The sequence below is a fragment of the Ranitomeya imitator genome, chromosome 7 (assembly GCF_032444005.1).
Source record: "Ranitomeya imitator isolate aRanImi1 chromosome 7, aRanImi1.pri, whole genome shotgun sequence".
Lineage (NCBI taxonomy): Eukaryota > Metazoa > Chordata > Amphibia > Anura > Dendrobatidae > Ranitomeya > Ranitomeya imitator.
Window position 1 is genome coordinate 170,580,714 of NC_091288.1, and position 27,571 is coordinate 170,608,284.

General features: G+C 43.4%; 1 protein-coding gene across 2 annotated transcripts in view; it reads left to right on the forward strand.

The window, feature by feature from the left end:
- The window catches only part of CLEC16A (C-type lectin domain containing 16A), a 285,953-nt gene that overhangs the window by 16,121 nt on the left and 242,261 nt on the right, over positions 1–27,571 (forward strand). For both annotated transcript variants that reach the window (XM_069734042.1, XM_069734041.1), the window contains exons 2-6: positions 368–496; positions 994–1,127; positions 2,417–2,565; positions 7,356–7,461; positions 21,388–21,511. In XM_069734042.1, coding sequence (XP_069590143.1) covers positions 368–496; positions 994–1,127; positions 2,417–2,565; positions 7,356–7,461; positions 21,388–21,511 — 642 coding nt within the window. The remainder of the gene's footprint in view (positions 1–367; positions 497–993; positions 1,128–2,416; positions 2,566–7,355; positions 7,462–21,387; positions 21,512–27,571) is intronic.

Here is a 27,571-nt window from a genome sequence, read left to right on the forward strand (position 1 = left end):
TCAGTTATACAGGGGTCAGCATTCAGAAAACTAATGGATAGAAAGCAGTGATTATATCAAAATCACAGCAAGCAGCTCAGTAAGTGACACATCGCTGGAATCAGGGTTTCTCACCCTGCATCATGCTGCTCTCAGGGTAGAAAAACCCTGCTGATAGATTACATTTTTTTTCTTTAAGGAGAATGTAGTATATATTTCCTGGTATAGGCTTTCATGTGTTGTTGGCTTCTGCTTGAAACAATGCAGCAGTCGGTACTGAGCTAGCTACTGAGGCTACGAGGACACTCTCTGTCCCTGCCAGGGGATTGGAGCCCATTGACTGTCTGATACTTCACATCTTACTATATGTCTTATTTTTGTTTTCTAGGTACATGTATCATGTGTTAACCAAGAACACTACAGTCACTGACCTAAACCGCAATCTCCTGGTGGAGACCATCCGTTCCATCACCGAGATCCTCATCTGGGGAGATCAGAATGACAGCTCCGTGTTTGAGTAAGTGCCCCATGGCTGCGGGGTGGGCGCCTCCATTATCACTGACACTGTGGTTTTCATGACCAGATACAACTTACTCTTTTTATTTTACATTGGGTTTAATATTTAATAAATGTTGGACCAGTAAAGGGAAACGTGCAGTCTCTTTACTGAAGACTTTCTGATTTTAGTGGTTTTCTCAGACTTAAGAAGGGGCGGCCAAAAGAGTGCCCTATTATTCTCTAGTGTTAGTAAAGCCCTTCCCATTCTCGGGGTGTTCTGACTGTGCATACATCAGTACATGGGTACCCGGGGTCTGACTGCTCGCCAGTCTAGAGAACGGGTACCATTTACGTTTTTCTGCACACGCTGCCATTCTCTCTTATGTGGCACATCCTACATGTTAGCAGCTGTAATTCCCAATCCATCCGACATTTGCTAACACCTCTACTACCTGAGCAGTGTTCTGCCGGCATTCACACTGCCATTCACTTATTTGTAAACCTTTTATCTTGCAGCTTCTTTCTGGAGAAAAACATGTTTGTCTTCTTCTTGAACATCCTGCGACAAAAATCCGGCCGTTACGTGTGCGGGCAGCTTCTTCAGACCCTCAACATGTTGTTTGAGAACATAAATCACGAAACCTCTTTATGTAAGCTGCTGTTTTCACTAGGAAATATCGTGTATAATAATGGTGCCGTCTGCATAACAAATGAGGTGGAAATATTGGAGGGCGTTTCACAGGGGAATCCAAAGATATTACTGCTCCATGGGGTGGTGCGCAGGGCTGTGGAGTCGGTCGGTGTTATGGAAATTTCGGAGTCGGAGGTTTGACTTGCCGACTGCACAGCCCTGGTGGTGCGCTCCTGAAGATTGACAGTTCTTCTCAGCAGCACGGTTGCACTAGTCTTCCAAGTGATGGGACTTTAGTGTCTCTAGACTAGTCGGCCCACTTAGCATGTTATCTTACCCTTATGGGCGTGATAACATGGTGTACAAATATACAAATCTCACATATATATATGCTCGTCTTTGTGCGCTCACATCACATAAATTACAATATACAAATCCCGGCTTCAGGGCGGCGCACTTAGCAGGAACTTTTTAGGCTTTACAACCTTGTGAGGTGTAAGGCCTAGTAACTAAGACTCACTCGAAGTCTCGACATTCTTCTCAAGGCCTCTTAAGCACCAAAAGCGTCCTTACCTTAAAGGGGTCTAAAAATAAGCCAACTAAGGATAGTTTCACACTAGCGTTTTGAGGAGCTGCGGACTTCCTCCGTGAAGCCCCGCCCTCAGCCGCTAGCTCCACCTACTTCTGCATGCGGCCTGCGTACCTATCTTTAACATTAGGTACGCAGGTCGTGCCGCTGTATGCGGATGCTTCTGCATGCGTCGTTTTGACGGTGCGGAGAAAAAAGAAAGGCTACAAGCTGCATTCTACGCTGGTCACCGCATCGTCAAAACGGCGCATGCGGAAGCATCCGCATACAGCGGCACGACCTGCGTACCTAATGTTAAAGATAGGTACGCAGGCCGCATGCAGAAGTAGGCGGAGCTAGCGGCGGAGGTGCCGCTGAGGGCGGGGCTTCATTGAGGTAGTCCGCAACACTAATGTGAAACTGGCCTTATAGGGTAGTATAAACTTAGACCAGACTGTCTAAAAATTATCCACAACGAGCCACTGTGCTAAATGTGGAGCATTTTAAGATTGTCGAGTCTAAATCTAACAATCAGATGGGATTAGTAAATCTGCTCCTAACTTTACAAAGTGAAGATCACACTTAATTTTAACATCACAGAACATTTTTAGGCTTCGAAAGCCAAGTACATGGAAGTTGTCAGCATAGCATTGTAACAGACATGATTTCTATGCTGTTTATTATTATTGATCCTCCAATAAATTGATATTATTAACTCTTCCCTCTCTTTCTGCCACCAGATTATCTGCTGTCTAACAATCACGTGAATTCCATCATTGTGCACAAGTTTGATTTCTCTGACGAGGAGATCATGGGTTATTATATCTGCTTCCTGAAAACACTCTCTGTGAAGCTCAACAGCCATACTGTCCATTTCTTTTACAATGAGGTGAGTAGCATAGTCGTAAATTAACCCCTTTCTGCTGCCTAAAGGAAAACAAGTAGTTCCTGCATGTAAGTAATGATTCAAGGTGATTGTACAAGAATTATGCAGAAGCGTTGACCGGCAGGAGTTCCGCATAACACAGCAATGGTTAAACCACACGGCCAAATTATGTCCACCCACCAATAGCCATACCCGTTTGGTTATATAGATCTGTCTTGTATTTTTTATTTAATGACTACAACTCTATTCGCGTTTTAACAATAACGTGGACTTAGGTAGCTGTCGCTGCCTGAATTACAACTCGTCACCACAAGAGGGCAGCAAGTTCTTATTTTCTGCAAAGTGGACTCAAACTCAAATCCCCTTCTCTTTGTATTTTATTAAAATCTTGATGATTCCTGTTTTTTTTTTATTTTATTTTTTTTAATCCAATCTGTGTTAAGAGAAAAAAAAAATCCAGACCATAACCAACTCCTCTTGGATACTATACTCCATAACTTAGAACCAACATATTGGCACGCGCCATTAATAAATCTGGTGCTCTCCCTTTTCTGGAAAATTTTAAAATTGACCAATGAAGTGCAAAAAATTGTACATAAAACAAAAACATGGGGGCCAGTACAACAAGATTTTGTATTCTCATTCTGATGGGGAGTCCTCTGGAGTAAAATGTGCCAAATTTGTTAAGAGCTGTGCCGCTGTTCACGGATTTGGCGCATCTTTCAACAGCCATGTCCTGGAGACAAAAATGTACGCCAATCATGAAGCACAGAAATGCAATAATTTAGGCTACCGCTTTGACATAAATCATAAGGAATTTGTTGGGTCACGTGAGGCCGGGCCTCTTTCCTCTAAGCTTCACTCACTTTTACAGAAAGCTTGCCGATTTTTATTTTATTTTTTTGCAAAAAAAAAAAATAAATAAAATAAAATAAAAACTGGCGCCAACGTTTTGATGAACTGGTCGTATAATATATCTGGCTCATGGGAACGTGTGTCAGTTTTTGGCACAATACAAGCCAGAATTCTATATATGTTTGTGTGTGTGTATTAAATATATCTACACCCCTGGTCAAAATTACTGTTATTGTGAACAATCAAGCAAGTTGAAGATTAAGTTATCTCTAAAAGGCCTAAAGTTAGAGATGACACATTTCTTTTGTATTTTAAGTAAAATAAACAAAGTATTTTCAGCTTCTACCTTTTAAAAATTACAAAAAATGAACACTGGCTAATGCAAAAGTTTGGGCACCCTTAATGGTTAGCACCTGGTAGCACCCCCTTTTTGCAAGTATTACGTCTTGTAAACTCTTTTTGTAGCCAGACAAGAGTTTTTCAATTCTTGTTTGAGGGATTTTTTTCCATTCTTCCTTGGAAAATTCTTACAGCTCTGTGAGATTATAGGGTCATCTTGCATCATCTGCTATTTTGAGGTGTAGCCACAGATTTTCAATTCTGTTCAGATCAGGGACTGTGAGGGCCACTGTAAAACCTTCAGCTTGCGCCTTTTGAGGTAGACTATTGTGGATTTTGTGTGTAGGATCATTATCCATTTGTAGAAGCCGTCCTCTTTTCAACTTCAGTTTTATTTACAGATGGTTATGTTCGACATTTCATTGAATCCATTTTTTCCCTCTACCCTTGAAATGCTCCCTGTGCCATTGGCTACAACACAACGCCAAAGCTTGATTGATCCACCCCCATGCGTAAAGGGAATCTGTAACCTACTTTTTCGTATATAAGCTTCAGCCACCACCATCAGGGGCTTATCTACAGCAATCTGTAATGTTGTAGATAATGTAGATAAGCCACCGATGTAACCTGAAAGATAAGAAAAGCAAGTTGGATTATACTCACCTGGGGGGGCCACTTCCCATCTTCATGCAATGACGTCCTCTTCCTTGCTTCCTATCGTGGCTCCTGTGCAGGCGTACTTTATCTGTCCTATTGAGAGCAGAGCAAAGTACTGCAGTGCGCAGGCACCGGGAAAGGTCCGAGAAGCCAAGTTCCTGCGCACTGCAGTACTTTGCGCTGCCCTCAACAAGGCAGATAAAGTACACCTGTGCAGGAGCCACGACAGGAAGCAAGGAAGAGGACGTCATCTTATGAAGATAAGAGGTGCTGAACCCGGACCACGACGCCCATCGGACCAGCCCGCCCCCCTCAGGTGAGTATAATATAACATGTTTTTCTTATCTTTCAGGTTACATCGGGGGCATGTCTACAGCATTATAGAATACTGTAGATAAGCCCCTGATGGCGGTGGCCGACGCTTATATACGAAAAAGTAGGTGACAGATTCCCTTTAATGGTTGGCGAGATGTTCTTTTCCTGAAATTCTGTGCCTTTTTTTCTCCTCACATACCTTTTATCCTTGTGGCCAAAGACCTTTTGCAGTCAAGCGGAGGTTCTGATTTGCCTCTGTAGCAATCCTACAACCAGCTCTCATTGACATTTTGCTTGGTCTTCCAGACCTTATCTTGACCTCCATTGTTCCTGTTAACTGCCATTTCTTAATCACATTTCAAATTGAGGAAAAGGCAACTCTAAAGCCCCCGTCACACATAGCGAGATCGCTAGCGAGATCGCTGCTGAGTCACAAGTTTTGTGACGCAACAGCGATCTCATTAGCGATCTCGCTATGTGTGACACGTAGCAGCGACCAGGCCCCTGCTGTGAGATCGCTGCTCGTGTCGGAATGGCCTGGGCCATTTTTTGATCGTTGAGGCCCCGCTGACATCGCTGAATCGGCGTGTGTGACGCCGATTCAGCGATGTCTTCGCTGGTAACCAGGGTAAACATCGGGTTACTAAGCGCAGGGCCGCGCTTAGTAACCCGATGTTTACCCTGGTTACCATCGTTAAAGTAAAAAAAACAAACGCTACATACTTACCTACCGCTGTCTGTCCTCGGCGCTCTGCTCCTCTGCTCTGGCTGTGAGCGACGGGCAGCCGGAAAGCAGAGCGGTGACGTCACCGCTCTGCTTTCCGGCCGCTGTGCTCACAGCCAGAGCAGAGAAGCACAGCGCCGGGGACAGACAGCGGTAGGTAAGTATGTAGCGTTTGTTTTTTTTACTTTAACGATGGTAACCAGGGTAAACATCGGGTTACTAAGCGCGGCCCTGCGCTTAGTAACCCGATGTTTACCCTGGTTACCGGGGACCTCGGGATCGTTGGTCGCTGGAGAGCTGTCTGTGTGACAGCTCTCCAGCGACCAAACAGCGACGCTGCAGCGATCCGGATCGTTGTCGGTATCGCTGCAGCGTCGCTAAAGTGTGATGGTACCTTAAAACGCTTTGCTATCTTCTTATAGCCTTGTCATGCTTTGTGGGCCTCCACCATTTTCATTTTCTGAGTCCTAGGCAGCTGATTAGAAGAACCCACGGCTGCTGTTATGTAAAGCATCTGTTTACTCTGCAGCCATATCTGTACAAGTAGTGTGCCTAAAAAATAATTTTGCTCTATCTTTGTGGCCGGTCCTAAAGCTCATGAAAAAAATTTAACTGCTCATTCCAATTAGAGCCTCTAAATTGTCATGGATGACTATTCTGTCTCTACATCAACTGCTTACTCAGTTTAGAAGTGGTTAATTTTCTTGACTACTGCCTTCCTTGGATGTGGCACACGTTTCTAGCATTGCGTCTCCAGAATAGAACCCTTTTTCTGCGTTACCCGTGTGTACTCTGCAACGACACTTGTGGTTGGTTTGAGATCGCCTCACGTTCCTTCACTTTGTGTTCTACCCGATCCCCTCTTAATCATGGCCCCACAGTTCAAACTAGCAAGAAAATAGAAATGGAGAACAATTCCATTATGCCCAGCTGAGGTATTCAGACTTGGTTGCCTACTTTGAACACTTAATTTTTTCAAGGGAAACACTTAGGGCCCCTGGGACTCTAAGGCAGCAGCATTGGGGGGGGGGGACTGTGCCCCATGCTCTGTGGGTGACATTTGTAAGCTCCTTTTGTAGGGGGACTGTGCCCCATGCTCTGTGGGTGACATTTGTAAGCTCCTTCTGTAGGGGGACTGTGCCCCATGCTCTGTGGGTGAAATGTGTAAGCTCCTTCTGTAGGGGGACTGTGCCCCATGCTCTGTGGGTGAAATGTGTAAGCTCCTTCTGTAGGGGGACTGTGCCCCATGCTCTGTGGGTGACATTTGTAAGCTCCTTTTGTAGGGGGACTGTGCCCCATGCTCTGTGGGTGAAATGTGTAAGCTCCTTCTGTAGGGGGACTGTGCCCCATGCTCTGTGGGTGAAATGTGTAAGCTCCTTCTGTAGGGGGACTGTGCCCCATGCTCTGTGGGTGGCATTTTTAACTGGACTGGTGGTAGCAAGCCTCAGTCTCTGTGTTGGCTCTGTTTATAAATGTTATTCATTTACTTCCTATTTTACCATCCACTTTTGTTTTCAGGGCAATTGTCCTGCTCTTACCCCCATTTTTCTTCCTTTTGCAGCCACCTAGCTCTTATTCCGACCATTTTACAGCACTGAAGTTCGTGTCCCCTTTGACTTACATAGGGTTTGGGGGCAAGTTCGAGTCCCAAACCAGACTTTTTTTTTTTTAAAAAGCCTGAGCAAACCCGGCGATCCAGAACATCCACGGGTTCTCTCATCACTACATTGGAAACACACAAGACTAATTGCGAAGTTGTTTTTTTATTATGTTCTATGTACATAATGTTTTTGTGTTTTGCATGATTTTATTATTTTTATTGATTTTTATAGTATTTTTCTTCCAGTTAAATTTATCAGCGTGTTCGTTGACCCATCTGTGATGTTTGCTTTTTCCTCTCCAGCACACCAATGATTTTGCTCTTTACACTGAAGCCATTAAGTTCTTTAACCACCCGGAGCACATGGTGCGAGTGGCCGTCAGGAACATCACGTTAAATATATACAAAGGTAAGAATGATTTATCTAGTTGCGGTGAGGGTCACTACACAAATGGCTGGGGTGAAATAATAATCCTGCATGACTGAGACGATTCTGGGCTACATCGGTCACTAAAACACCCAACTCAATGACCTTGACTTGACTCTTACCATCAATTTTTAATTATTCGTAGGAGCATCAAAATATTTTGCCATTAGGGACACTGCTTGGTGTAGAACTGTCCTAAGTCATCCCATGATCAACCTGTCCTTAATGGGCTAGTCCCATCTCCGAGATCCTATCCCAATATGTAGAAAGTGTAGTAATAATATTAGCAAATAGCTAGACCAAGAATAAATAACTAGAAATGTAGTATAGTTCTTCCGATTAGCTGTCACTTACCCCATGTGCAGGACATTGCAGTAGCTTATGTATCCATGGTTACAACCACTAACAGCTAAGTAAACATCACTATGAGTGGTCGTAACCATGGATACTTAAGCTACGGCATTGGTAGAGCATTGAGTTGACAGACATTGTTACTCTTGCTTCTACTGTAGAAAGCAGCATTTAATTTGCAGAAAAAACAAAACAACATTTCAAAAAAAGCGACGTGTGAAGATAACCTAAGCGTTATAACTTTTTTATATTTCCATCTACATTGACATACAGTATATTGACACGTTTTTTGCAGGACAAGTTGTTATTTTCTATGGCACCATCCATTTTACCATGTAATGTATTGAAAAGCAGGAACAAGATTCCAAAAAAAGATGTAAAAAAAAAAAAGCCAACAAAAAACCCCCACAATTTCGCCATTGTTTTTTGCATTTTGTTTTTACAATGCTTTAATTAAAATGTATTTCAATCCACCAAAATATGTAAAGTAAGGTCTCAAAAATAGTCTATTTGCGGGTGCTACACTGTAGGTTCATTTCACTAAAGTGAATATATATATATATATATATATATATATATATATATATATATATATATATATATATATATATATATATATATATATATATATATATATATATATATATTATAATTAATATATACACATCCACACATATAAATAGTGTATTTTTTTTTATGGCCATTGCAGTCTATTGCAGTTTATGCAGTAAGCACAGGAACCACAGGATGGCAGCAGTAAGCACAGGAACCACGGGATGGCAGCAGTAAGCACAGGAACCACGGGATGGCAGCAGTAAGCACAGGAACCACTGGATGGCAGTGGTGATCTACAGTAAAGTGGTGCTGTGTATAATTACAGAATTCTTTCTGCAGTGTGGGGAATAGTGTCAGGTATCTACCAAAGAAGTATTACAACACTTGCTTCATTTCAAAAGTTTGCTTAAGAGCATTAAACAGAAATGACTTTCTGACCATGAAAACCATTGTCGTCCTAGTCCTGCAGTACTGTAGTATGAATTCGGCTTGCTTTGTTATCTCCGGGTTACAGATGAAAGAGCTTCATGTCTTATTAATTTCTTAGGCTCGTCTAACTTTTTTATTTTTTTTTTGTGGAGCCAACTTATATAAAATAACTGTGAAAATTAAAGCAAGGGTTTTAAAACCACTGTATATTTTTGCTTTTTTTTAAAGCTTTTCTCCAGTTATCAACCGAAAACTTCACAGGGTCAAATAAAATTCCTCCTCCCCCTTTTTGCTGTTTGTCTTCATTCTCTCGCGGGATCCACACTTCTTTGATAGAAAAGGAGGAGCGTTGAGTTACTGCAGCCCTTTACTTCCCCCCCCCCCGCTGAATATTTTACTCCTAGAAATTGTATATTATCCCTAGATGGGTCTGGTTGGTGTAAAGCGTGTCGGGGTGGCAAGTCTAACATGGGCAAGCAGGGCTGTAGACGTAGTGACTGGGACCGGACTGCAGCCTCCCTATCGTAGCCGACAATGCAGCACAATTGGCTCCGTTCTGTAAGAATAGCTTACATGTCGTGTCTATGAACGCTGTGAAGTTTTCATTTTTCACTGGAGATACGTTTTACCGACTTGACAGGAGAACAGCTTGTAGACTTGCTCTCGTTTTTTACAGGGCCCCTTCATATTTGCCCACCTAAGTCACATGTTCACATTGTCATTCGGGAAGTTTTATTCTATCCCTTTTTTTGCACTTTGTCTTGTGGTTTTTCCTTAATTTTCTATAGTAAATGTGAGGAGCCCTGACAGTGATAACTGATGCTTTAATGACCCAGGTTCTGATCATAATACTTATTTTCTGTTTCTTGCCCTCTCTTCACTGGTGATCCCTATGTGCCATATCGCAGTGTCATGTAAGTTTGCTAACCATTTACATTGCTTTTCTGCTGCATGTGCCCTGATTAGTAAGCTTGCATGGTTATCAATATGTCATCGGTGGGCATAAGATGATGACCTTGGGATCACATGTGGCTTCTGATGGGATCATATGTGGCTTCTGGTATCATCATGTGTGACTCCTGGTGACATCGCATGTGGTTCCTGGTATCATCACATGTGGCTCCTGATGGCATCACGTGTGGCTCCCGGTGTCAATTGCATGTGGCTCCCGGTGGCATCGCATGTTAACTTATGAAAAGCTTTCCAGTTTTGCAATTGTAACTGAATCAAGTGGGTGTAAGGACATGTAAGATGGTACATATCTACCAGATGCCTGCCTTTACATTGGCTCCACTAGTCCACTTTGAAACCTTAGATGCCATCCATTACGTTGTCAAACTACTAAAACTTAAAGGAATCCTTTGAGAAATTTTACTTCCCCCCCCCCCCCCCCCCCCTCCACCATGAACAAAAAAATATTTATATGACCGTATTAAGCCAATTTATCCCTTTTATGACCTCAAAGTATTCCTTGAACTATTAGCCCCCTTTCCTGGTTGATTGACAGGTCTATGGCCATGTGCTAGAAAAACGTCCTGTGGATCAGTCAGTGGAGGGAGCAGCTAGCTTAGGCATACAGCGTAAGGCCGGTTTCACATGTCAGTTTATTTCAAGTACCGGAAAAAACGGTACCGGAGATGTCCATGTGTGTACAACGTGTGGAAACCATGTGCCACCTGTGTGCCGCATCAGTACCACACGGACGGCCGCTGGAGATGAAGTGCTACAGTAAGCACTGTTCCCCCGCGGCTGGTGCTGAAGCCAGCTCTCCTCATTCTCCCCTGCTCTGCCAGCGATCAGCGCAAGCAGAGGAGAATGCTGTTCGAACGATGACAGCAGGTGGTGGCTTTTGGGACTCTTACCCCCATCATCCGACACCTGCTGCCGCTTATAACAGTGACAGCAGGAGCGGATGATCGGGGTATTTCACAGCCACCACCTGCGATCTAACTAAATGAATGAAAAACCCGACGTGGATTCTCCCCAATTTTTTTTTTTTTTTTTTAACCAACCAGGCAAAACTCACAGCTGGGGGCTGCAACCCTCAGCTGTCAGCTTCAGCAAGGCTGGTTATCAAGAATAGAGGGGTTCCCATGCTGTTTTTTTAATTATTTAAATTACTAATTTAAAATAATGGCATGGGGTCCCCCCCTCCATTTTTGACAATCAGCCTTGCTAATGCTCACAGCTGGGGGCTACTATTCTCGGGCTGGTAAGGGGCCATGGATATTGCCCCCCCCCCCCCAGCCTAAAAACAGCAGCCCACAGCTGCTCAGAAAAGGCGAATCTATTAGATACACCAATTCTGGAGCTTTGCCCAGCTCTTCCCACTTGCCCTGTAGTGGTGGCAAGTGGCGTTTGTTTGTGGGGTTGATGTCATCTCTGAAATGTCAGGTGACATCAAGCCCACAGCTTAGTAATGGAGAGGTGTCTATAGGACACCTGTCCATTAATAATCCTATAGCTATATGTTAAATAAAGACACAGCCAGAATAAAATACTTTATTTAAAAAAATACATAGACACCTTTAATATTCTAAATTAAACCATACTTACTGCAACACCTAATTCCCTGAAGCCCTCGATCTCCTGTAATAAAAATAAAATAAAAAAACAAAAATATACCATACCTGTCCGTCGTTGTCCCACGCTGTATTTAGCACCGTCCAGGTTGAGGGCTAAATAGTTTTCAACCTGGACGGTGCCAGATGTGACCGACCCGGCTGAAAACCACTGGTGAATGAGCTGCTGAGAGCGCAGCATCATTCACCAGTGGTGACATCACTGGCATTTTCCCTCGGTCCTGAGGTCACTGCAGTTCATCCCGCCCTCGATGATGTCACCGCTAGTGATTGTAGGTGGTGGCTGTGGAATAACCCGATTATCTGCACCTACTGTCACTGCTATTGGCAGCAGCATGTGTCGGATGATGGGGGTAAGAGTCCCAAAAGCCCCCACCTTCTGTCATCTTTCGGACAGCATTCTCCTCTTCTCGCACCGATCGCCGTCAGAGCAGGGGAGAATGATGGGAGCTGGCTTCAGCACCCGCCGCCGAGGAACAACGCTTACTGTAGCAGCTTATTTCCCGGCGGCCATCCGTGTGATACTGCTGCATCACACGGACAGCATCCATGTGCTGTAGGTGTTTACATGGACCCATTGACTTGAATGGGTCTGTGTGATCCGTGCAGCTGCACAAAAACGGACATGTCTTCGTGTGGTTCACTCGGACACGCGGTCCGTGAAAAAACACCGATATGTGCACAGACCCATTCATTTTAATGGGTCTACGTGTGTCAGTGTCTCCGGTACGTGTGAAAACTGTCACCACCCGTACTGGAGACACTGACATGTGAAAGAGGCCTTAGGTTGAGGAGCTTGGACAGCATGGTTACATACTTCTTCCATGGTTCTTATACTCTGGAGAACCTTTCCAAGTTTTGTATCAGAAAACCAGAGCTTAGACAGCTATAAATTACACAATGAATCCTCCTGCGATCCATCTAGCTATTCTCCCTCCGGATGTACCGTACGTACCATCATTAACCAGATATGTTCACACATGGATTTTCATGCATATTCCGCGCTAACATCCGTGTGACGGGACATTCATGACCTTCCTCTCTTTGATGTTAATTTGTGGATAATGAGAAACTGTCTCAACGGCAGGAACAGGACGTGTCACTTAGTGAGTCTGATTCCACACGAAAATTTTGATGTAAATTAGTGGTGATTTGTGAGTCCACAGCATGTCGGACGACCAATACCCTGTGAAAACAATCCACCGCAAAAACACTTGAGTCAACCTTGAATTTCCAGCACAAATTTTTTTACTTAGGCTAGGTTCACATTGCGTTAACAGCAGCCCGTTCAACACATGCATAAACGGGCTGCTGTTAACGCAAGTGCTGACTTGTCATACCGCTAGCGCAGATAGAGCTAGCAGATGCTCTATCTGCGCTAGCAGTGACGGACCCGGAAACGCTGCAGCCCACATCCCAGGGTCCGTCACTCAATAACAGCATAATGGGCGTGCACTAGCGATGCGTCCGCCATAGGGCTTAATGGCGGCGTTAGCAGACTGTATTACACTGTGTTATGCCACGGTGTAACGTAGTCCGTCTAACGGACTGCTAAAACAGCCTTAACAGCATCTGATTTTTTTCGGTACAAAAAAAATGTTGGCTATATTACTTTTTCTTAGGCCAATCTTTTAGAAGATCACTTACAGTAAAAAAAACAAACTTATAAATATAAATTGAGCTGATTTTTCTTGGTGGAAAGGGGAAAGGTCTTGAAGTTTTCTGCATAGATTTGTCCTTTATGTTGTTGATGTTTGATGGTGCACCCACTGCAGACACTCTAAACACACGCTACACATACATTACTCACACTCTACACATACACTGCACACACTACACATACATTACTCACACACTACACATACATTACTCACACTCTACACATACATTGCACACACTACACATACACTGCACACACTCTACACATACACTGCACACACTACACATACACTGCACACACTACACATACACTGCACACACTACACATACACTGCACACACTCTACACATACATTACTCACACTCTACACATACACTGCACACACTACACATACACTGCACACACTACACATACACTGCACACACTACACATACACTGCACACACTCTACACATACATTACTCACACTCTACACATACACTGCACACACTACACATACATTACTCACACACTACACATACATTACTCACACTCTACACATACATTGCACACACTCTACACATACATTACTCACACCCTACACATACACTGCACACACTCTACACATACATTACTCACACTCTACACATACATTGCACACACTCTACACATACATTACTCACACTCTACACATACATTGCACACACTCTACACATACATTACTCACACTCTACACATACACTGCACACACTCTACACATACATTACTCACACTCTACACATACACTGCACACACTCTACACATACATTACTCACACTCTACACATACATTGCACACACTCTACACATACATTACTCACACTCTACACATACATTGCACACACTCTACACATACACTGCACACACTCTACACATACATTACTCACACTCTACACATACATTACTCACACTCTACACATACATTGCACACACTCTACACATACATTACTCACACTCTACACATACATTGCACACACTCTACACATACATTACTCACTCTACACATACACTGCACACACTCTACACATACATTACTCACACTCTACACATACATTACTCACACTCTACACATACATTGCACACACTCTACACATACATTGCACACACTCTACACATACATTGCACACACTCTACACATACATTACTCACACTCTACACATACATTACTCACACTCTACACATACACTGCACACACTACACATACACTGCACACACTACACATACACTGCACACACTCTACACATACACTGCACACACTACACATACACTGCACACACTACACATACACTGCACACACTACACATACACTGCACACACTACACATACACTGCACACACTACACATACACTGCACACACTACACATACACTGCACACACTACACATACACTGCACACACTACACATACACTGCACACACTACACATACACTGCACACACTACACATACACTGCACACACTACACATACACTGCACACACTACACATACACTGCACACACTACACATACACTGCACACACTCTACACATACACTGCACACACTCTACACATACACTGCACACTCTACACATACACTGCACACTCTACACATACACTGCACACACTCTACACACACTGCACACACTCTACACACACTGCACACACTCTACACACACACTGCACACACTCTACACACACACTGCACACACTACACATACACTGCACACACTACACATACACTGCACACACTACACATACACTGCACACACTACACATACACTGCACACACTCTACACATACACTGCACACACTCTACACATACACTGCACACACTACACATACACTGCACACACTCTACACATACATTACTCACACTACACATACACTGCACACACTCTGCACACACTACACATACACTGCACACACTGCACATACACTGCACACACTGCACATACACTGCACATACACTGCACACACTGCACATGCATTACTCACACTCTACACATACACTGCACACACTGCACATACACTGCACACACTGCACATACACTGCACACACTACACATACACTGCACACACTACACATACACTGCACACACTACACATACACTGCACACACTACACATACACTGCACACACTACACATACACTGCACACACTCTACACATACACTGCACACACTCTACACATACACTGCACACACTACACATACACTGCACACACTACACATGCATTACTCACACTCTACACATACACTGCACACACTCTACTCATACACTGCACACACTACACATACACTGCACACACTACACATACATTGCACACTCTCCACATACATTACTCACACTCTACACATACACTGCACACACTCTACACATACACTGCACACACTACACATACACTGCACACACTACACATACACTGCACACACTACACATACACTGCACACACTACACATACACTGCACACACTACACATACACTGCACACACTCTACACATACATTGCACACACTCTACACATACACTGCACACTCTACACATACACTGCACACACTCTACACACACTGCACACACTCTACACACACACTGCACACACTACACACACACTGCACACACTACACACACACTACACACACTACACATACACTGCACACACTACACATACACTGCACACACTCTACACATACACTGCACACACTACACATACACTGCACACACTCTACACATACATTACTCACACTACACATACACTGCACACACTCTGCACACACTACACATACACTGCACATACACTGCATACACTGCACATACACTGCATACACTGCACATACACTGCACACACTGCACATACACTGCACACACTGCACATACACTGCACATGCATTACTCACACTCTACACATACACTGCACACACTACACATACACTGCACACACTGCACATACACTGCACACACTGCACACACTGCACATGCATTACTCACACTCTACACATACACTGCACACACTCTACACATACACTGCACACACTACACATGCATTACTCACACTCTACACATACACTGCACACACTCTACTCATACACTGCACACACTACACATACACTGCACACACTACACATACACTGCACACACTCTACACATACATTACTCACACTCTACACATACATTGCACACTCTACACATACATTACTCACACTCTACACATACACTGCACACACTCTACACATACACTGCACACACTCTACACATACACTGCACACACTACACATACACTGCACACACTACACATACACTGCACACACTACACATACACTGCACACTCTACACATACATTGCACACACTCTACACATACACTGCACACTCTACACATACACTGCACACTCTACACATACACTGCACACTCTACACATACACTGCACACACTCTACACACACTGCACACACTCTACACATACACTGCACACACTACACATACACTGCACACACTACACATACACTGCACACACTACACATACACTGCACACACTCTACACATACACTGCACACTCTACACATACACTGCACACTCTACACATACACTGCACACACTCTACACACACTGCACACACTCTATGCACACACTGCACACACTCTATGCACACACTACACATACACTGCACACACTACACATACACTGCACACACTACACATACACTGCACACACTACACATACACTGCACACACTCTACACATACACTGCACACACTACACATACACTGCACACACTCTACACATACATTACTCACACTACACATACACTGCACACACTCTGCACACACTGCACATACACTGCATACACTGCACATACACTGCATACACTGCACATACACTGCACATACACTGCACACACTGCACATACACTGCACACACTGCACATACACTGCACACACTGCATACACTGCACACACTCTACACATACATTACTCACACTCTACACATACACTGCACACACTCTACTCATACACTGCACACACTACACATACACTGCACACACTACACATACACTGCACACACTCTACACATACACTGCACACACTCTACACATACACTGCACACACTACACATACACTGCACACACTACACATACACTGCACACACTACACATACACTGCACACACTCTACACATACATTGCACACACTCTACACATACACTGCACACTCTACACATACACTGCACACTCTACACATACACTGCACACACTCTACACACACTGCACACACTCTACACATACACTGCACACACTACACATACACTGCACACACTACACATACACTGCACACACTACACATACACTGCACACACTCTACACATACACTGCACACTCTACACATACATTACTCACACTCTACACATACACTGCACACACTCTACACATACACTGCACACACTACACATACACTGCACACACTACACATACACTGCACACACTACACATACACTGCACACACTACACATACACTGCACACACTACACATACACTGCACACACTACACATACACTGCACACACTACACATACACTGCACACACTACACATACACTGCACACACTACACATACACTGCACACACTCTACACATACATTACTCACACTCTACACAGACTGCACATACTACACATGCATTACTCACACACTACACATACAATACTCACACTCTACACATACATTACTCACACTCTACACATACATTACTCACACTCTACACATACACTGCACACACTACACATACACTGCACACACTCTACACATACACTGCACACACTCTACACATACACTGCACACACTCTACACATACACTGCACACACTCTACACATACACTGCACACACTCTACACATACACTGCACACACTCTACACATACACTGCACACACTCTACACATACACTGCACACACTCTACACATACACTGCACACACTCTACACATACACTGCACACACTCTACACATACACTGCACACACTCTACACATACACTGCACACACTCTACACATACACTGCACACACTCTACACATACACTGCACGCACTCTACACATACACTGCACGCACTCTACACATACACTGCACGCACTCTACACATACACTGCACGCACTCTACACATACACTGCACGCACTCTACACATACACTGCACGCACTCTACACATACACTGCACGCACTCTACACATACACTGCACGCACTCTACACATACACTGCACGCACTCTACACATACACTGCACGCACTCTACACATACACTGCACACACTACACATACACTGCACACACTACACATACACTGCACACACTACACATACACTGCACACACTCTACACAGACTGCACATACTACACATGCATTACTCACACTCTACACATACATTACTCACACTCTACACATACATTACTCACACTACACATGCATTACTCACACACTACACATAGACTGCACACTCTACACATACATTACTCACACTCTACACATACATTACTCACACTACACATGCATTACTCACACTACACATAGACTGCACACTCTACACATACATTACTCACACTCTACACATACATTACTCACACTACACATACACTGCACACACTACACATACACTGCACACACTACACATACACTGCACACACTACACATACACTGCACACTCTACACATACACTGCACACTCTACACATACACTGCACACACTACACATACACTGCACACACTACACATACACTGCACACACTCTACACATACACTGCACACTCTACACATACATTACTCACACTCTACACATACACTGCACACACTCTACACATACACTGCACACACTACACATACACTGCACACACTCTGCACACACTACACATACACTGCACATACACTGCACACACTGCACATACACTGCACACACTGCACATACACTGCACACACTGCACATGCATTACTCACACTCTACACATACACTGCACACACTACACATACACTGCACACACTGCACATACACTGCACACACTGCACATACACTGCACACACTGCACATGCATTATTCACACTACACATACACTGCACACACTACACATGCATTACTCACACACTACACATACACTGCACACACTACACATACATTACTCACACACTACACATACACTGCACACACTACACATGCATTACTCACACACTACACATACACTGCACACACTACACATGCATTACTCACACACTACACATACACTGCACACACTACACATGCATTACTCACACACTACACATACACTGCACACACTACACATGCATTACTCACACACTACACATACACTGCACACACTACACATACATTACTCACACACTACACATACACTGCACACACTACACATACATTACTCACACACTACACATGCATTACTCACACTCCACACATACACTGCACACACTACACATACATTACTCACACACTACACATACACTGCACACACTACACATACATTACTCACACACTACACATACACTGCACACACTACACATACATTACTCACACACTACACATACACTGCACACACTACACATACATTACTCACACACTACACATGCATTACTCACACTACACATACATTACTCACACACTACACATGCATTACTCACACTCTACACATACACTGCACACACTGCACATACACTGCACACACTCTACACACTCACTGCACACACTCTACACACACACTGCACACACTCTACACATACACTGCACACACTACACATACACTGCACACACTACACATACACTGCACACACTACACATACACTGCACACACTACACATACACTGCACACACTACACATACACTGCACACACTACACATACACTGCACACACTACACATACACTGCACACACTCTACACATACACTGCACACACTACACATACACTGCACACACTCTACACATACATTACTCACACTACACATACACTGCACACACTCTGCACACACTACACATACACTGCACATACACTGCACACACTGCACATACACTGCACATACACTGCACATACACTGCACACACTGCACATACACTGCACACACTGCACATACACTGCACACACTGCACATACACTGCACATACACTGCACACACTGCACATACACTGCACACACTACACATGCATTACTCACACACTACACATACACTGCACACACTACACATGCATTACTCACACACTACACATACACTGCACACACTACACATGCATTACTCACACACTACACATACACTGCACACACTACACATGCATTACTCACACACTACACATACACTGCACACACTACACATACATTACTCACACACTACACATGCATTACTCACACTACACATACATTACTCACACACTACACATGCATTACTCACACTCTACACATACACTGCACACACTACACATACATTACTCACACACTACACATACACTGCACACACTACACATACATTACTCACACACTACACATGCATTACTCACTACACATACATTACTCACACACTACACATGCATTACTCACACTCTACACATACACTGCACACACTACACATACATTACTCACACACTACACATACACTGCACACACTACACATACATTACTCACACACTACACATACACTGCACACACTACACATACATTACTCACACACTACACATACACTGCACACACTACACATACATTACTCACACACTACACATACACTGCACACACTACACATACATTACTCACACACTACACATACACTGCACACACTACACATACATTACTCACACACTACACATGCATTACTCACTACACATACATTACTCACACACTACACATGCATTACTCACACTCTACACATACACTGCACACACTGCACATACACTACACACACTCTACACACGGACCTCGCACACCTGCTACACACACACAGATATATAATGTGTAACACTTGCATTTTCCTTGCCCTTCGCTTTGCTGTTTACTTTGTTTAATTGCCACTAACGGCCTCATTACTAAACACAGATTTACAAGCCCTCTCCTCGCTGTGGCAGCCATAACATTTTTGTAATTGGAGTAAGCAAATAAAAAAAGGAAATATTGTTACACATTTACGGCGTAAGCTATAATCGTTAAACCCGCTGCTGAGTGTACAAATATACAGGCTTTACCTTATTTTAGCCTAATAGACACAGACCTTTCAAGGTCTTTGGCTTGTTGTATAATTAAACGTTTATTTTTTATATATACTTAATGTATTGCCTGTGCTTATCTCATAAATTAACGTATTTCTGTTTTTTTTTTTATTATTATGTTTAGTTAACAACCAGCCCATGTTGCACTATATCAGAGATAAAACCGCTGTGCCGTATTTTTCTAATCTGGTGTGGTTCATCGGGATTCATGTGATCGAGCTTGATAAGTGCGTCCAGACCGACGAAGAGTAAGTATCAGAGATTCAGTGTGCATTGGAAATCATTTTGTAAGACTGCAATGGGTGCCACAAAGCCGTGTTGTGGTCCTGTCCTCTTTTGGGCTGTGTGTACAGGACGGAGTCTTCAGGGGCGTTCCTGAGTGGAGCGATTGAAAATGGTAAAAAGAAGGACCATATCCATTGCATTGTCCAAACCACTTTTTATTCATATATTCACTCTTTTTGAGCTTCTTTCAACCACTTCAGACTTGGCCATTTTTCAGGCAGCTTCTGATTGGAAGCCGCTCAATACTTAAAAAGACAAAACAAAAAGAAATTTGCCACATAGAAAACATTCTGAAAGACACCAAAGAGGATGCTTCTGGAAAAACATTGTCTGCTCTCTCCTCAGCGGGTGCGCTGGAGTCTATAAAACGTCTTGAGCACATACCCTGAAACGGGTGTATGCAACTTTTGTTTTCTAAGAGATAACATTACCCCCTAAATCCCAGTCCTGAGCCTCTCACCTAGCCAAAACTGATTTCACACTTTGCACTGATGAGGGGCAATAGCCCGAAACACCGTGTTTGCAGATTGAAATTGTGGTTTAGCCTTTATCCTAAGTCATATTGCAAGGCTCGTTAAAGGGTTGATATTGATGTTTAGGATCACAGCTTCCAACTGGTGGCGCTATAGAGTTCCTGTCCTCTTCCTCTGTGAAGAGACAGTTTGCACTCTTCAGGTGTTGGCATGGTCATTGTGAAAAGCACTAATGCCTCGCATGTATTAAAACAGACTTGGAGGGAAAATAATCAATTTTTCTCACGGAGGTTTGCAGTTTTAACTCCTGTGGTTCCATGCAAGGATTAGTGCCATTTGATGGGACTCCTCCACATATGGCTACCTGCTGCACTGTTCTCAATAAGTGACATGTTGGAGGCCATAAGAACTGCAAAATGATTTGTTTGCCCAGCGGAAATCTTTTGCAAGTGCCGTCACTGTGTAGGTTGGCTCATGCGCAGTAGTGTCTCCACTGTGGCAAGTGTCATCTGACTGCACATACTCTGCCCTGGGCAGTGACGGTACTTGGGCAAAGTATTGATGGAGGAGGCAGATGATGAAGGCTGGTCCATAACGGACAGGAGGAAGGTGCCGGGATGGGAAAAAAGAAACAGATGAAGAAGTGATAGTGCATTGACATGCCCCAATGCACTTAAAGCTAATTTCTTTATAACTTCTCCTCTGGGTTTTTCAGTTTGACTTTCTAAAAAAAAAAACCCGCTCAAGTTACCTGGCTGCTGCAGCCATTCACAAGCTGCAGCAGTCCGGCGCCTGGTTGAATGGTGACATCACCCCTTCCAGTTTCTGCACAGACCTCAGCACTGGATCCAACTGAGTGACCGAGTTTGATATTTCATGTCCTGTTTTAAAGTGAATAAAATACAATGAATACTGTCCTCCGCTGTTGCCTGCGTTACACTGGCACCTTATATACAAGCATCTAACTTCAGCTGGTGCCCCCTGTATACAGCACCCTGTATTCCCTCCGTCCTGACGTCTCTAAGTAATGAAAGCTGGAATCTGAATGTTCTCTGTAAGCTCCGCTCTCCAACAATTGTATGTACGGCAACACTTTTGAGAATTCTTCTCCCCCTTTATTCTATTTCTTATGCATCAATTTCCTTAGCGCCAAGGCAAATTACTCCTGTGTTCTGGGAGTGACAACCATGAAATTCTTCATTCATTCATTCATTCATTCTATGAAGTTGATATTATTTAAGTTGGGGTCCTGCCTTTCTTACAACTCTATGAATATTGCTGTTCTACCTGTGTAGATATTCAGAATTGCCTGTGATTGTGTTCATTATTTCTGCCAATATCCAATTATGCCAGCCTTTTTAATATTCTTAAAGAACCTCTCCTAACAAAATGTTTATCTATTAGTCCCTTTGGAACATTTTTATTATTATTTATTATACTTACTTATGTAGCGCCGTTAATTTCACGGCGCTTTCGAGACATCTTCATTGCTGTCCCCATTGGGGCTCACAATCTAGATTCCCTATCAGTGTGTCTGTGGAGTGTGGGAGGAAACCGGAGAACCCAGAGGAAACCCACACAAACACGGGGGGAATATACAAACTCCTTGTACATGTTGTCCAGTTATGGTGCATGCAGTGCATATTATTATTTATTATTATTATTATTATTATTAATTATTATAGCGCCATTTATTCCATGGCGCTTTACATGTGAGGAGGGGTATACATAAAAACAAGTACAATAATCTTGAATAATACAAGTCACGACTGGTACAGGAGGAGAGAGGACCCTGCCCGCGAGGGCTCACAATCTACATATGTTCATATACTTATCAATTGGCCATTTTCTATAACCATACCGTTATAGTCCCGATCATACTTACTAGATTATGCAGCATTTTTGGTAAGGGCTAGAGGTCGTTTTCTCAGTGTAATCCTTTGTGCAAACCTATATGTGAAAGTGACTTCAAGTCTACACCAGGAATACTGTATGACCCGGCTAGTCTAAAATGCAATCACACGGTACATAAGCAGACCTGAACTGCACAGATGAGAGGCAATGATGATCAGAACGTTTATCAGCATATGCACTGTATACATCATAACTATGGACTACTAGCTTAACATTTTGGTTGGGGCCCCCATGTACAGGATATTCGTAGACCTACGTGGTTGTTACCTCCATAGGGGGCACTAGTGGGTTCCCTTCCTGCAGAAAGCTAATTTGTATGCCTTTCCCATGGTGCATTGCCAGAAAGACTCCGCATTTAGCCGGTCTACTTAAAGAGAACCATTGTCTCCTCTCCAAAGTCTTATGCTGAACTTAAAGGGAAACAGATTTTTTTCTTGTAATTATTCAGTAAGAAGCTAAGGTATTTTCCTTGACGCATATTTTCCTTAAAGGGGTTGTCCGACCTTCGGGTACAAATCTGCAGCCACTGTATGTGAATCCTCACCGCATTCATTGTGAGGATTCTCCAGTGCCGACAAGTATGTGATTTGCATACATTTGGTCATGTGCCAACTAGACGTGCGCAACCTCTCTCAATGCAAGTGTACTAAGCGAGATTGGACACGTCTAGTCGGAATGTGGCCAGAAGTACGCAACGCGCATACTTGCAGTCAAGTGACTGCCCGATGCCGACACCGGAGAATCCTCACAGCACACCGTGCACCCCATGTGAGGATTCCCAAGTCTGCAGTCACATAATGACTGCAGACTTGTCCTCTAAGGCCGGACTACCCCTTTAATTATCTATTTACTGAATCTGTTCATACAGTAAGAACTGGATCTTGGAATATATTTCCAAAATTGGATAATTAACATATTTTGAAAAATGAAAACATTTCTGCTCACTGGTGCCTAGCGTTACCCCGGTCCGTGTTTATTGGCTGTCTTGTCCCCAGACCTCTGGTAATCCATTATAGTAGGATTTAGTGGTTTCCTCGCAGCGTGCTTCATCAAACGGGCATAAGTAACGGTAAGGACGGCGCAGCTTACACTGCTGCTGAAGGAAACGCTGGCTTGGCATATTCTTCCCCCTCCACCACTTTTATTGCGAGGAGTGTTGTTTATGCATCGCCGGATTGATCACTAACATTCTCAAAATTGCCGATCTGCAGAAATGAAGATTTATCAATGAGAAGCCCTGCGAAGACTCTTAGAGCCGTCGGGCTGCAGCCAAGATTTAGATCATTCTCGCCACCGTGTTGATTTTTTTCCTTTATAAACAAGTACTTAATCCTTATGCCTTTAATCCCCTACATTCTGAATGATCAGATGACTGCCTCTTAATTGGATTGCATGAATTATTCACAGCTTCCTCCGGGTCATTGGCCCCCACAGCAGCCTCCTCATGTACTAATTGAAGCCTTGCTTGTTGTGCTTGAGTGATTGGAGTGGTAGCGTAATCCATATTCTGCAACAATCCATTAAAGTGATTGTAATTTGGCTAAATTAATAGACCACATTCTTGAGTGGGAAAGGATGGCAGCGGAGGATGTGAGGCTGCGTCTGGAGTGTCATTTGGCATTATAACCTAACTGGAGCAGATTCCTGAGAGACCTGAGAGATCAGAGGCGTAATGCCACAGCAGAAATCCCATATACACAAGTGGAGACTGAGTGACAATGAGCAATCGAAGCTCCGCTCTGTAAGATACGTGATCATACATCTGAGACCGCATACAGAGACTTAACCTGCCTCATGCCTCTTTTTCATGTCTATTGGAAACTTAGTACAATGGTGTACACTGTAGAATATATGACATGGTATTAGCACACCTTACTATATAGTTGTACCGCTAGGGCATGGCACACCTCTATGATTTACGTCTTGCTAAGTTTGGCTCCCTTATCTACGCCTTATGAACCTGGCATCAATCCGGAGTGCAGTTTAAGGGAACCTGCCACCTTCAGTTTAATTCCTGGCTGGCTTACTAGACCAGCGGCTACAGGGAGAAAATGAAGTTATATCCTCCCTGTATCTGCTCACTTACACGTCGTTGAGGCGATACTTGGAGCAGTTAGTCGCTGCTCCCTACACATTGAGCGCACGATAATCACGCCCTACACACTTGATTGGCAGCCTGCTCTGCAGCAGGAGTGTATACAGCATGTATGCAGAGTAGGCTGTCAGTTTGCCAAAGATTGGTGAAAAATGGGCCACCATAAAAATCTGACTTGCTTTGACGATGGAAAAATTGTTATGGATAAATGATTGGATCAAAGTATCTCCAAAACGACAGAACTTGAGCCTGAATCAGTGGAAGAGGTAACCTGATCTGGTGAATACCATTTTCTTTTGCATCATGTGGATTCTTACCTCATCACCCCTGATAACTCGTATTCAGCAAATAGATCAATGGCTGCACTCAATATTACTGTATTAAAGCAAGGAAATGTGCAATACGTGAAATGTGAATAGCATAATGGCTTGTGAAATCTATGAAAAAACACATGAGATGCTTAGCACAAGATTTGGCCAAAAATTGTGAGCCTATCCACCAAATGTCAAGGTAATCTCAGATCGGATGGGTACCTGACCTTACTGCCTAGTGTGAACACTTACCTATGGCGTATAACATGGTAAAGCCTGCATTTATAGGAAGGTCGGAACCAACTGTATTCAGTCATATAGACAGGACGGACAGCAGTGTGAGCAGCCTCTTCTTACCTCATCACTCCTGATATCTCCAGTATTCGGTCATATAGACAGGGCGGACAGCAGTGTGAGCAGCCTCTTCTTACCTCATCACCCCTGATATCTCCAGTATTAGGTCATATAGACAGGGTGGACAGCAGTGTGAGCAGCCTCTTCTTACCTCATCACTCCTGATATCTCCAGTATTCGGTCATATAGACAGGGTGGTCAGCAGTGTGAGCAGCCTCTTCTTACCTCATCATCCCTGATATCTCCAGTATTCGGTCAAATAGACAGGGCGGACAGCAGTGTGAGCAGCCTCTTGTTACCTGTGCACACCTGGTATATCCAGTATTGGATCTCAGTATATATATTGGGAGCACATCTTCATGTTCTACTAACATTCTAGAACAGTTTTTTTCTCCCCAGTGTATCGAGACGGCTGACATTTTAATTAACCATTAGTGGTTACCTCCATAGACAAAATATGTATTATTCTAATTAATGATATTTAGAAATCTATCTGTAATGTTGTTTTCTTTCTTTTTGTTCTATTCTCAAATACATATTAAAGGTAAAGAATATAAAGAAAGTATATGGTATATCTATACAATGGAGAGTAACTTATGTGTCTTGTACATTCTGTAATTTAGAGGGATCTGTCCCGGTGACTGACTCCCGTTACACTTCATCTTCACCGTATTTATACACCTCGATTTCTTGGTACTTGTAGTCTTCATAGTTGTTTGCAGTGTCTTTATATAAAATGATTTATTCTGACTTCATGTATCGGGAGAGATTGTGTGATCTTGAATTTTACATTGGGAGTAACTAGATACAAATGTGTGTTCAGGACATAGAGCCGCGCATGGTACCACCCTAGTATAATTATGGCATATCCATGTA